The sequence below is a fragment of the Phoxinus phoxinus genome (genome assembly GCF_949152265.1).
Source record: "Phoxinus phoxinus genome assembly, chromosome: 3".
Lineage (NCBI taxonomy): Eukaryota > Metazoa > Chordata > Actinopteri > Cypriniformes > Leuciscidae > Phoxinus > Phoxinus phoxinus.
Genome location: NC_136878.1, coordinates 9,624,081 through 9,637,702, shown reverse-complemented (window position 1 = coordinate 9,637,702; position 13,622 = coordinate 9,624,081). Strand labels below are relative to the sequence as shown.

General features: G+C 39.0%; 2 protein-coding genes across 2 annotated transcripts in view; both read right to left on the bottom strand.

Moving 5' to 3' along the window:
* Nucleotides 1–48: 48 nt before the first annotated feature.
* Nucleotides 49–7,072, bottom strand: hspb8 (heat shock protein b8). The gene is made up of 3 exons (XM_079605985.1): nt 6,300–7,072; nt 4,667–4,730; nt 49–1,080 (listed from the first exon to the last, which is right to left on the bottom strand). The coding sequence occupies exons 1-3, from the start codon at nt 6,688–6,690 to the stop codon at nt 885–887; spliced, it is 651 nt and encodes a 216-aa protein (XP_079462111.1). The 5' UTR covers nt 6,691–7,072; the 3' UTR covers nt 49–884.
* A 3,508-nt stretch (nt 7,073–10,580) lies between these two features.
* srrm4 (serine/arginine repetitive matrix 4) overlaps nt 10,581–13,622 on the bottom strand; it is a 54,250-nt gene continuing 51,208 nt past the window's right edge. Inside the window, exon 13 of the mRNA XM_079605984.1 lies at nt 10,581–12,720. Coding sequence (XP_079462110.1) covers nt 12,471–12,720 — 250 coding nt within the window. The 3' untranslated portion in view covers nt 10,581–12,470. The remainder of the gene's footprint in view (nt 12,721–13,622) is intronic.

Sequence of the window (13,622 nt, the reverse complement as noted above, 5' to 3'; positions counted from 1 at the left end):
CAAGATTAGGTTTAAATGAGGGACAATAAGTCCATAACATATATTTGAAAAAAAAAAATGTAACATCAAAGCTTGATTTCACATCCGAAATGTGTCTGAATGGAATTTATAACTCAACTCAAGCACACATCGCATTCTCAGTGTCATCTTACTTGATGAGATCGGCATGGCGGAGCAACAGTTTAAAGAGAATCGTAACTTACCAAGCAAATTAAATAAAAGGATAGGTCAAATGAAAATTAAGAGATTATTTACTCACCCTAGTGTCATTTCAAACCTTTATGACTTTCTTCTGGGGAACACACAAGAAGATATTTTAAAGAATGCTCTAAAGAATTTTTTACAATGAAAGTCAAAGGGGTTTAAAACAGCATTGGATCCTATTGGTTGATTTTTTTTTCTTCAAATATCTTCTTTTGTTTTCCACAGAAGAAAGAAAGCCATACAGGTTTGGGACAACATGCAGTAGGAGAATAAGAGATGATTTTTGGGAGAACAATCCAATTAAATTGTTGACATTTGAAGGGAACTATATCGCCCCCTTTAGGACTGAGAGGAATGCAGGTTAAGTATATACAATGAGATGTGCCATTACAATGCTGACCATGCACTCGTATTTCCAACCACACAGAAATTGGGCCTGGTCTCATCCCATTTCACACCTTTTCCTTCTCACTTGACCGGTAGCTCTATCACTTCATTGATATAGTAACTTGAAAGCTTCTGGTATTTGATCCAACCATGTACTATGTAGAGTAACATTTAATTTTTAAACTATTCACTAGCAGATTAATGACTTTTGATTTAAGTAATTTTTTTGAAACTGATGAATCTAGATTTTAACACTGGCTTGGAACAAATACCATAGGCATGCGAACACCAGTTCACTCCCTGACATCAAAGACTGGAGCTGAAGCCATGCTGGGTTCCTGCGGTCTGGCCTCAGGTTCTTCCATGGGTTCTGCGGGCATTTCGTTGCTGTAGAGGTAGTATGGAGGGGTCTGTCGGGCTTCAATGATGAGAACACCTTCCGGGGACAGAGAGGCGAACACAGTGACTGGGTCCACATCGGATGGGATTCTGTGAAATAAGAGATAGTTCAGAATGATGTCCATTTTCCACCAGTAGAAATAAAGGTTTTAAAACTGGATTTTTGGTGACATAGAATGTCTGGATCCCCAAAAAAATCTTTCAGTGAACCATTTTTTCTTAGAGTGATGGACATTTTAATAATCTAAAGAACCTTTGATTCCACTTAATAACCTTTTTTGCAATGGAAGGGTTCCATAAATGTTTCTTTATGGAACCATAGATGTTAATAAAGATAAATTTGCACCTTAAAAAGTGCTTTTTGATTGTACCTTGCAGCTGCACTGAAACAAAGCTTAAAACCAAATGTTACAATAAGAACTTGACAATGGTCAGTTTAATATTAACATCTACATGTACACACAGAATTGCCTGAACATAACCTAGATTAACTGAGGTCTAACTCAAGTCTTTAGGTTAATATTAACCCAGAATGGGAATCATCATGGAAATTGCTAACACTATGCCCTATACTCCGTATATTCTCATTTTGGTTTAATTTTCAACAAACTTCATTTTCTATGTGGCAGCTTGTGGCTAGAAGATAATTCTCAATGCATTTTGTGGTTTTCATTTTAATGTTCTGCCTGCCATCACTTGCAATGAGAGAGAGAGAGAGAGAGAGAGTGAGAGAGAGAGTGTGAGCGAGGGAGCCCTGCTCCAGGTGCTGGCTCAGAAATAGAATCTGTTGCCAATTATTACAAATCGCCTCCTGATGCAAAGTTTATCACCAGAAATTTCCATCTACACACTAGTCTAATCATCCAGCAGGCAGACTGACTGCAGCTGTTTTAATGCGAGGAGTTCTCACTGTTTGAATGTGATGCCTTTAAGGCTGGATTAACATAAATTCATATCTGCTCTACAGAGAAAGGGTGGAACTTGTTTTAAACAATGGATGGTGGTGATATCATACAAAGCTACTTCCTGCTGGTCTTCTACAACAAAGGTCTAAAGGGTGGGGGAACTTTTAGGTCCGCTTTAGAGATCCGAGAGACGAATTCTGTGTTTGGATAATGCTAGATACAATAATTGTACTAAACAATATGAATTCTCACAATCAGCAATATTGGAACGTGTAGTTCTATGTCCGTTTAGCTTCATTGTGTTTTTATTCTGTTCCCTGTTCTGCTTTGCCTGAGGCCCCGTTTACACGTACATGGTTATTTTGAAAAACGGAGACATTTCCCTTCGATTGTGCCCTTCGTTTACACGCAAACGGAGAATTCTCCTCTGAAAACGATTCTTTCTAAAAACTCCGGCCAGAGTGGAGATTTTGGAAAACTCCGTTTTCACGTTTGCATGTAAACTGAGAAAAACAGAGTTTTAGGCAGTCAACGTCACAGTATGCGACAGAGCTTGCACTGCGTCAAAAGTGCGACCTATATTTTCGGGATTCTGATTGGCTAACGTGGGCTTGAGCTTCTCGTTACACTGCCACCTATAGGTTTGGCATGCTCTTGACGGAATATACAGGGGTTCGTGTAAACGAAGACTTTTCTGAAAACGGAGAGGGGTGAAATGTCCGTTTATGAAAATAACCGGCCACGTGTAAACGTGTTCTTGGTTATTAATAGCTCTACACCTGTTCTGTTTTACCTTGATTACTGTGTATTTAAGGCCTTAATTTCTTAATTTTAAATGTAGGCTACTTAAAAATGTAAGAAAGTACAGTTTAACCAAAATTCGTCATATAGACACAACTATATAGTAAACTACTGTTCAAAAGTTAGGGGTCAGCAATATATATTGTTTAATTTTTATCCTCACCAAGGCTGAATTTATATGATCAAAAATATCAATACTAAAAACGATATTTTTGTGGAAACTGTGATACATATTTTCTCAGGTTACTGAGAACAGAAAGTTAAAAAGAACAGCATGTATTTTAAATAGAAATAATCGTTTGTATTGTTTTGTATCGATTAAATACATCCTTGCTGAATAAAAGTAATAATTTCTTTCAAAAAAATAAAAACAAACAAATAAATCTTACTGAACCCAAAGCCTGGAAATGCTTCCTCCACAAGGAATTTGGCTAGAAGAACGTAATGTTATTGACACCTATACTTTAAAATACTACCTAGTTAGTTAGCTCACTAAGGTTTTCTGTACGGTTTTATTTTTATGAATGTTGAGAAAGAGTGTGAGAAAGAGAGAGAGAGAGAGAGAGAGAGAGAGAGAGAGAGAGAGAGAGAGAGAGAGAGAGAGAGAGAGAGAGAAAGAGAGAGAGAGAGTGTGAGAGAGAGAGAGAGAGAGAGAGAGAGAGAGAGAGTCCCTGAGTTTTGTCAGTCATCATGGCCAAATAAGGCTGGAAGGTTTCACACTTGTTGCCAAGCGTCTGCTGAGTTTATATAAACCTTAGCATGTAGCCGACTGCAGTAGCCTGACACTACTCAATTAACACAGCAATGTTATAGCCGTCCTGCGCTGTGACTCAGACATCACAGCTCTGCTACTGAGGAGCAAATGGCAGAGATTGAGATTTCATTCAATAGCTGAAAGCTATTAATAAAAAAGCTCAATGTAATTAATGCGTGGCTTGTATCTTCTATAAGTGTGTGTTAGCTTAGTTTAGCCGAATGCTAATGTTCAACTGTTGGAATTTCACACAAACAACATGGCCTGTCAACGTCAAATTAGTTAAGCAGTTTACATTGGATGTACTGTAGAAGAAAGACTTAGCTAGTTAAAACAGTAACAGGAAGCTTTCATTATTAATCATACCTATCGTTCAAAAGTTTAGGGTTTAGTAAGATTTCTTAATATTTTTGAAAGGAGCCTCAAAGCTGCATTTATTTGATCAAAAATACTGTAAAAACAAAAAGAAAACTACAGTAAAACAGTAAGAAATGCAGTATTTTTGTGAATATTATCATTTAAAAAAAAATGTATGAATATATTTTTTATGTAATTTATTCATGTGATGGCTAAGCTGATTTTTCAGCATCCATTACTCTTCAGTGTCACATGATCCTTCAGAAATCATTATACTGTATGCTGATATGGTGCTTAAGAAACATTTATTATTATTATCATAGCTTAATATTTATGTGGAATCTGTGATTCAAGGTTTTATTTTAGTTCATCTTTTCTAATATTTATTAATATAAGTCTTTACTGTTTTTTTTAGTTACATTTTTTCCCTTGCTGAATAAAAGTTCTTTCTTGGATTTTACTGACCCCAAACATTTGAACAATAGTGTAAAAAGTCCTGGATTTGTTAAACTCAATAATTAAACTCTCTTTCTTTCTTGGTCTATTTCTGTGTGTCTCTGTCAGTGAAACAGCATGCAGGGAAAAAATCGAATGTATCTTAATTACTGCAGACATCGGAGCCACATGATATGTTGTCTATTTTATCTCTAACTTTGATTCTTTTCCTCTGCCTCTACCATCCAATTTGACTCTCTGAAGAGCAAGAAGAAAGCAGAGCGGTTGGGGCGGGTGGAGGAGTAGGAATGCTTTGTGTTGCTTTAATAACTCAGAGTGACATTCCTCTGGAAGTTGCTTCATCATTCTAGAAGGTTCCAAATCAGAAGCCCCCGGAAACTTTTGATGCAATCATCATACTTACTGAATTTTCTTCGTGAAGTTTTTGGTAACAATTCCGCCCTCGTCTTGCTTTTCCTCGTGTTTCCCTGGTGAAAAGACAAAGGCAGTTGTTAACGCAGAGATCGATACAGCCATATAACACAACACCAACAGGTTTCTTGAAGTGAATCCCCGCACTGGTTGCTCACAGAAGAGTCACATTTGCCACACTGACATAAGCTTAGACCCAAATAGGTTTATTAGTATCAGATTTTCTAGACATGGGATATAAATATATATATTTTTTTTACATTTTACATTGCAAAGGCAACACCATATATGATTTTGTAGCATTTCAAACCAAGAAAGCCTGTTTAAAAGCCTCTTGGCCTCATTCTCTGCAGCTGTTGGTCACTAAATGCCAGTCATGCCATATTGTGTCTCGGCACGGTCTACATATCTACAATAACCGGCTATTTAGAAAACACTTTGAGCACTAACACATTTGATTGATCAATATGCTCATAGGACTTTCAACATTTCTAATCAACAACTCAACCATTTAAATATACTGGGACGCAAGAACATTTTGAGAGCAAAATCTATCCCATATATGTATACATTTACTTACTGATATACTGTGCAGTGGCCTTTCCCTATTTAACAAAGACATTCAGACATGGCTGTGGCATTTGTTTGACAATGCTTTACTTCAGGGCAACGTTGAACTTAAATGGTTTGCTGAATTTGGTGAGTTCAGTGAAAAGGCCTTTAGTAAAACAGTGCGTAGGGTAGTTCACATTGATATCGCTGTGTGACACTTTTAGAATGAGGTTATGTGACGTTAAGTCTCGCTGTCCCCACCCTCCTCCCACTTTGACTGAGTGACCCAGCTGGAATACCAGCACAGTGTTTATATTAATCCCTGCACACCAGGCCTTTGCTCTCTCCTGAACTCTGAACTTCTGTCCTGCCGTCACAGTCAACAAAATGTATTTCTGGAGCAGGCAGCAACTGGCCTTCGACTTTTCCGCATTATAGATACACAATTTCAGTTTTTTACAAAATAACTTTAGTGATTAAAGAGAAAAGTATGGGACTAATTGAATGTGTTTAATGCAAGGGATCAAGGGATCCCCTCAAGGGATCTCAGCAGGTGGCTAAATACAAGAGATTGGCTGATAATGTGCAAGTCATACTCAAACCAAAGGCCTTCCATTCTCAAACTGCAGCGGGGGGATTTATGGAATAAGATATTATAAAATATAAAAATAGGACATTAAAACATGCTAAAAATTCAAGTCAATTTTGAGAAATAAATACATTCATATTAAATGATTTGTGTGCTATATGAAATAACAAAATACATAAATACTGCAGAAATATGTGTTATTTATTATTTTGTAAGAAAGGGCTTTATTAAATGTAGGAATAATGACTAAAAACTACAAAAAATGGCTAGGTTATTTGTTTTAAAAAAAGTTGCATATGTTTCATAGAAATTGAAATACATATGACGAACTGCTTAATGCTCCTCTATTTGGGATACGAGCGTCTGGTAAATGCACAAATGTAAATTACTTTCCATTCAACGTTATTCCATGATTCATTCAGGTAATTAACTTTGTGTTCTCATAATAACCCATCCTTCTCAATGATTAGAAGTGTTTTCTCACCTGACACCTCTATAAAACCTTCTTTAGTTTTGACATTAAGCTCCTCAGGTTTGAAGCTGTGCACGTTCACGCACACTTTCCACGGCTCGTCTGGGTTGGTCGGTGGCGCGCTGGATCGGCGGGGGCTCTCGCTATACATGGAGCTGAAGCCCTGCGGCGAGCCCATGCTCGTCCGCGGGAAGCCCGTGCGCAACGAGCCCGACCACGGCGCGTCGAGGCGGCCGCTCAGCCGAGGTCTCGCCCAGCCGGGCCATTCCATCGATAACTCGTCGGGAAAGGGTGGCAGTCCAAAGTCATCTTCCATAAAGCGAGATGCGAGTGACTGTTCCCGGAACGGATCCCTTGGAATCCTCTGTCGGTTGCCCATAGTGTAGTAATCCCCTTCTGCCATGTTGTGAAACTTGGAAAAAGTGAGTTTAGACAACTTTTCCTGTTCAGAACGTCGCGTTGGTGTCAGATTTCCGAATAGGATCAATTATTAAAAAGAGCGCAAAACAAAATCCTTTTTTTTTTTTTTTTGCAACAAAAGCGCAAACACTCGAGGCGCGTGATTACGCACCTAAGTTTAAACCTACCACTGTGCTCATGTATGAGTTCTTGAAGTTTACTGACGATGTAAGTGCTCTTTCACTGGTTTATATGTGATTTGCCGGTCTATAAAGTCCAGAAAGTGCTCGGTGGCACACGACAGCTGACTGAAGACCCTCCCTATCCAAGTTTAGACCCCTGGCTGTGACTGGCTCCACCGGACAGCGACTGGTCCAATCTCACCCTCCCCCAGATGACTCATTCACTTCATAATAGAAAACTACTCACTCCTCAAGGCCGGAGAGGAGTCACACACTCATAAGAACAACACTAATAACGTTCTAAACACGAAATATGACGAAATACGACATAGGCATGCGGTAGGCCTATCTCCTTTTACTTCTTGAATCGAGTCCTCCTTGCATACGTCATGTAAGATGAGCGAGAAAAACCATGCACTCAGTTATATTTTAGGATGTCTTCTATGATCTGTTGAAATGTATTGGCCATGCCTTAAGATATTGAATTGTATTATAAGAAACAAAATATCAACATTTATTTGACCTTTCATACAGATTTTCTTTTAGCAATTATAAGTTATAATATAGAATATAGTAAATACTTAATTTTATATATTTTTAATTATAAAAGTTTTTGAAATTTTACTGTATACTGTTAAACAAAAACATTTCGACCACTTCATGTTTTTCATAGAAATAGTATTAATATTATTTTATAATATTAATACTAGATTACAGTCGCTGTCTGGTGGAGCCAGTCACAGCCAGGAGTCTAAAATATTATTTCATAATATTTTACATAATATATGTCATGTAAAAGTGGTCCATGTTAAAAAATAAATACTTTGCTCTTTCATTATGTGCTCTTCTCAGTCACAAAAATATTAAATAATGCTCACTTCCTGTTTATTTTGGTCAAATAAAAATCAAGCACACCTCTCTATGTGGCTTAGCTTACCCTCTGACTTGTAACACGTGGAGTCCAAAGAGGAAGATGAGGAGACGATGAAATACAAATAAGGTAATACTTTAATCAAAATAAACAAACGCAAATATCCAAAAAGCAATGTAACAGAGCACTAAAACTCAGTCAACACCAGACAACGGAACAAAAGGAACTGAAGGGTATAAATACACACATGATAATGATCTGATTGCAAACAGGTGAACTAATTAATGAATAACCATGGATACCAATGATAGTGGGAAACAAAGGACAAAGGAAACAGGTGGGAACTAAAAGTCCTTGAAAATGAAAACCAAACAATGAAAGTGTTAGAAAACGCGCAGTAATGGTTCAACGGGGCAGGGGGTTGTGGAGGAGGACGCAGAGCTGGTGAAGGGCTGGAAATCGGCAGGAGGTCAGAGAGGAGCTAGAGAGGAGTGGATGGTGGCAGAATCCAGGGAGGAGTCAATGGCGGTGACAGCCCAAAGTGGAGTTGATGGAGGCTTGGGTAAAGGAACCATGGTGATGATGGATGGAGATGGAGCCTTGGCAGAGTAGACCAGGGTGTAGATGGAGAGCTGAAGTGGGTGAATGACTCTGATGGTTTAGGAGACCATGGCGAGGCCACCGCAAATAGCGATGGAGGTGGAGCCAAAGACCTCGAGGACTGCGCTGATGACGAGCAGACTGAGGAAAGAGGAGGAGCACGAGGGAAGGAGGAGCCCGGTGAAGCCGTAGGGGTGGAGGGACTAAGCGTAGCTGACGACACAGAAGTCAGTGGCGACTGACCAGGGTCAGGGGCAGAAGGACGATGATTCTGGGTGAAGCTGAGGGAGGGAGGAGCCAAGGTGGAGCTGGTGAGTCGACTGGCAGAGGCGGAGTGAATAGCTCAGAAGCTCAGAAGCTAAGCCTAGACTGTGCTGGCGACCAGAAGACCCGAGGCAGATCCACACTTGAGTGAGGTAATAGGAGATGTCAGGGCTGAAACGCTGGCTGGATTGTGAAGTGGTGGTGGGAGAGGGAGGCTGGGCAGGTGCTCTGTGGGTAACAGTGATTCAGAATTGGGCAGAAACAACAACGACGAATACACAGGGGACTCTGAACTAGGCAAGATCATTGATGATGAAGACACAGGAAATTCTGAGCTGGGTGGGATCAGCAGTAATGGGAGATAAAAGGAGACTTCCTCCGCTAAACTTTCCAAATAACTACACTCCACATAGTCCAACTTCAGCTTACCCTCCACGCTGGGATTGTCCTTCTCCATACCCTCATACTCCACCAGGCATTCCACAGCGATACACAGTGGTGCCGGCTCACACGCCTGGTCAGACTCTTTATGGGGCTCAGGCTTCAGGGCGAGTGTTGGCACTGTAATTTTTTCAGGTTCTGGCTCTCTCACCGTGGCAGGCTTGAGCTCTGTATGCGGTGGGCTCTGGCTGAATGTCCGTGTGAGTGTGTGATGGCTGGCTGGGCTCTGGAATTGGCGACGTGATGATGGACGTTTGCGCTGTTCTCCTCTTCAGCGTTTCCCAACGCAAAGAACCATCCGTCCACCCAGAGAGCAAAGTTGATGTACTCTGCTTGAATCCAACACCGATCCCCACTGGGAATGAGGAAGCGAATTTCCTCGTCCAGCCCATACCAAAAACCTTGCATGAGTGTGAGGTCATTGCACGTCGCCGGTTGGCAGATGTCAGTGAGCTCCTCCACATAATCCTTTTAACATCAGCCACCTTGGAAAATAAAAAGAACTCCTCAACGTAGTCCCGGCCAGTTTCACAGTGCCACATTGATGGCAGCGATTTTCATCTTTCTTCTCATTCTTTGGGTCTGATGTCCTTTAACGCGTAGCGTCCAAAGAGGAAGATAAGGAGACGATGCAAGTACAAATACTTTAATCAAAATAAACAAAAGCAGATACCCAGGCATGATAATGATCTGAATGCAAACAGGTGAACTAATTAATGAATAACCATGGAAACTAATGATGGCGGGAAACTAAGGACAAAGGAAACAGTCCTTGTCCTTGAAAATGAAAACCAAACACCAGGGCGGAATCCAAAATCGCCCCCTAAACCCTTAATCTATGTTAGACCACTAATACAGTTCACTTGAAGGAGTAAATGAAAACGAGTGAGCGAATTCAGACAACCGTCGAGCGTACATCGGCTGTACACTCGTTAATGTGGGATAGAACGAGTGCACTCGATAACGCCCACTATGGTTTCGGATACCACTACAACTCACTGTCCCTTCAAATAATGCCCTATTTGAGGGCATAGGGGGAAATTTCGGATTCAGCCAATGAAAGTGTGACAAGACCCATCTTACCCCACCCTCCCTTTTTTTACTATGCAAATCACGAATGCAAGGATATCATTTTAATGTGAATAAAGAGAGTGCAATTTTAAAGAAACAAAATATTGGGTGAATTAATTAGATGAATAATTTATTTAGAACTCTTTGAATATCATTACAGATCCAGACCACAGAGAACTAGCCATTAAGGGAGACATTGATACTCTTGTACACATAGACAGCATTGTATATACATAGTAGAATAGGGTAATATGAGGAATGTCCTTAGCATAATCTTCAAGCCTGATGCCCTGCACTGAGCTGCACATTTTGTGCAAAAATAATTATTGGTATTACAGGATGTTGCAATAGTGTTTTGCAGTTACAGAAGCCAATGGCAACCTCTGTAGCATGTTTTGACTTTGATTCGGTAAAAAATGGTTTAATTCATGGCAACATTTCAGGTTTTTTTTTTTTTTTTTTTTTTGAAAGAATGCAAATAATGTAAATTAGAAAGCCAACCTTGTAAACAGTCAGTACCACTACTCCATCTCAATAAATAAAGCCCATGCCTAATATTGCCGCACTAAACGTTTGCATATTTACACAACAGATTTACATAATCATTTACTAAACTCATTTACGATTTGAGACGAGAGAACAAGATGAATTCAAGAAGATAAAACATTTGATACACTTCAAGTTTTTTCCCCTTCATCTACAACAAATTCTCTGTACAAGTGTCAGAATCCACAACAGTCAGACAGCTAATAATGTACAGTGCATAGAGATCACCATGCCTTCGTTTAACAAGCACTCCAATAGACTTTATGACACAGAAACAAAGAAACTGCCATTATCTGTTGTGATGAAGGTGATGATTTTTATACGCTGTTTCATCAAGCTGGATCACACACACCAAATATATATCTTTGATCCTTTCAAAAAATCCTTGATCTAGCCACTCTGATGGATTTCTTATAACAGCCATCTTCATTTCTCCCAGTCTGTAATAGTTTCTCTGTTGTTGCACTGATGTGCAACCAATAAATATGCTTTATAAAACATTTGTATTTATAAATATCATCGTCATTTACAGTATGTAAAGTTTGTGATTTAATTAATGCAGGACTGAATGTTTAAACTGTGGGATTTTGTGGAAAACGAATAGAAAATGTCAAAACGGTCAAAAATGGATGATATACTGTAAACAACAAAGTTTTCTATATGAATATCAAAGGTTTTATATTATAAATAATTCAAGTGATCTGAGTAATAAATATTTATACCGCACTATTTGCATATACCTAACAGAAATAAATCACAGATACAAATAGAAATGATTAGGCATTAAAATAATAAATAATTTAAAATGTTATACAATTTAATACGACTTATGTGAAAAATTAGATAATAATAATAATAATAATGTATACCAGTGCTTTAATTTAAGAGTCAGTAGAGCAGACAATTTTTTACCTTTCTTTGTTCACTCAGAAGTAGCCTTGAATTTGATGGATAAAAAAAAATCTTCATTCTGTCTCTTGAGGTCTGCAAGATTAATGTGTAGTTTAACAAGTTTTTTTAACACAGTATGGACATCTGGACCCTGCAAAACGGTTCCTACCAGTGGAGCACATCGGCTGCATTTTGATTGTCCACCATCATCATCATCATCTCCATCACAGCCAATGACATTTGAATTGTTTTCCAGTTCAACAGAAGATAAATAAAGCTGGCATTTGGGCTGATGGGGTGTGCGTTTGCCGGTGGGGCTAATTCGGATGGCACATTTTTCAAAGTGAAGGTGTGTGCAACACAGAAGCGGCTGCTCTCAGTAAAAGCTGTTATGGAAGCAATAAATCTTTCTCCTCAAGCGCTTTTGACATCTATAAAAAAAGAAAACACTACAAAAATACAATAGATTTAAACATCGGCTTTTACAGTCAAGGTTATGAGCGTCTCGTGATTGACCCTGCACATGAAGACACTTCCTTTTATCTACTACGGCTGTTTTTGATAAATGAACAACAATATCCTTACACCTATGAGCAAAACCAGGTATAGCAGAAACTCACATATTGCAGTGCACATAGTGAAACCTCCATTCAGGTCCTTCCTATAACAGCAGGCTTTGTGATTGATAGACAAGTTTTTCTTTTCCTTTGATAGATGAAAGCACACAGTTTAGTACACAACAATATGGAAAGCTTCAGTCTTATCTGACACTGAACAGATGATCCTGTCACTGCCTGGTGTTCCACATCCAAGCACAGCATGTTCTCAGTGCTGCTCCATTTCATTTCCAGTTACAATAAGATGCGGTCCTAGGCTCGTGCTGTAGCTCAGCATTCCTGCATCTGGTTCATCCGTAAATTAGCGGCGGGATCTGCTGTAGCTCACAATTGAGTCATAGCTTCTGCTCCGACTGCGACTGCGTCTGCTATATACAGAGTTCCACGATGAGCTGCGACTGTAGCTCCTGTATGAAGAAGAAGTGTGACTGCGACTGCGACTGCGTGAACGACTGCGTCCGAGAGAAAACAGGCGCCAGGACAGGAGGCTGGAGGATCTGCTGCTGACAGAGGGGCTGGGACGATGGTAAGGGATGGGCCTCTTTCTGGCACTGTGCAGAGAATACAGACAATGACTTAGTAATAAACTATTTTAAATTAGACATGATAGCCTCACATGATCCTTCAGAAATAATTCTTATATGCTAATTTGGTGCTCATGAAACATTTTTTTATTATTATCAATGTTGAAAACATGTTGTGCTGCTTAATATTTTTGTGGAAACTATAACACATTTGGTTACACTTTATTTTGATAGTCCACTTTAGACATTCTACTAACTATAAGTAACTTTTCAACTACATGTCAACTAACTCTCATTAAAGTATTAGTAGACTGTCAGTAGACTGTTTGGTTAGGGTTAGGTGTTAGGGTTCGGGTTAGGAAAATAAGTTGACTTGTAGTTGCCAAGGTACTTATAGTCAGTAGAATGTCTGTTGGGGTACCAACAAAATAAAGTGTTAGCCGATATTAAGTAGACAGTCTACTAATATTCTACTGACAGTTAGTTGACATGTAGCTGCAAAGTTACTTAGTTAGTGGACTATCGAAGTCTTACCATAAATTTTCTTCAGGATTTTTTTATGAAATAAAAGTTCATAGGAACATTTATTTAAAGTAGAAATGTTTTGTAACATTATAAATGTCTTTACTATAAATATATATTGTTATACAATTGCTTCTCCTAAACAGCCATCAACATTAATTTGTTGACTGTAAGTCTAGTTTTATTTCTCATGAGGATGATAGCAGAAAGATCTGCATTTTTACACAGAATTGGAATGCCTGACATTCCCACGACTTGCTTGTTAATGTGTTAAATATTTTGTGCTAATTTGATAATGCCTTCAGCTACCAATTAGAGTGTGCTCTCAGCTCAGTTTTAATTCATTCTGCAGATTTCTAGAGATTTATTCCTAGAATCAGTGCAGAAAGGTGTGAGAAGAGTCTTGG

Coding starts and splice junctions, on each gene's coding strand:
- hspb8 (XM_079605985.1), bottom strand. CDS start 6,690: ATGGCAGAAGGGGATTACTACACTATGGGCAACCGACAGAGGATTCCA. Junction 4,731..6,299: donor AGGTTTTATAGAGGTGTCAG/GTGAGAAAACAC, acceptor TCTTTTCACCAG/GGAAACACGAGGAAAAGCAA. Junction 1,081..4,666: donor AACTTCACGAAGAAAATTCA/GTAAGTATGATG, acceptor CTTATTTCACAG/AATCCCATCCGATGTGGACC.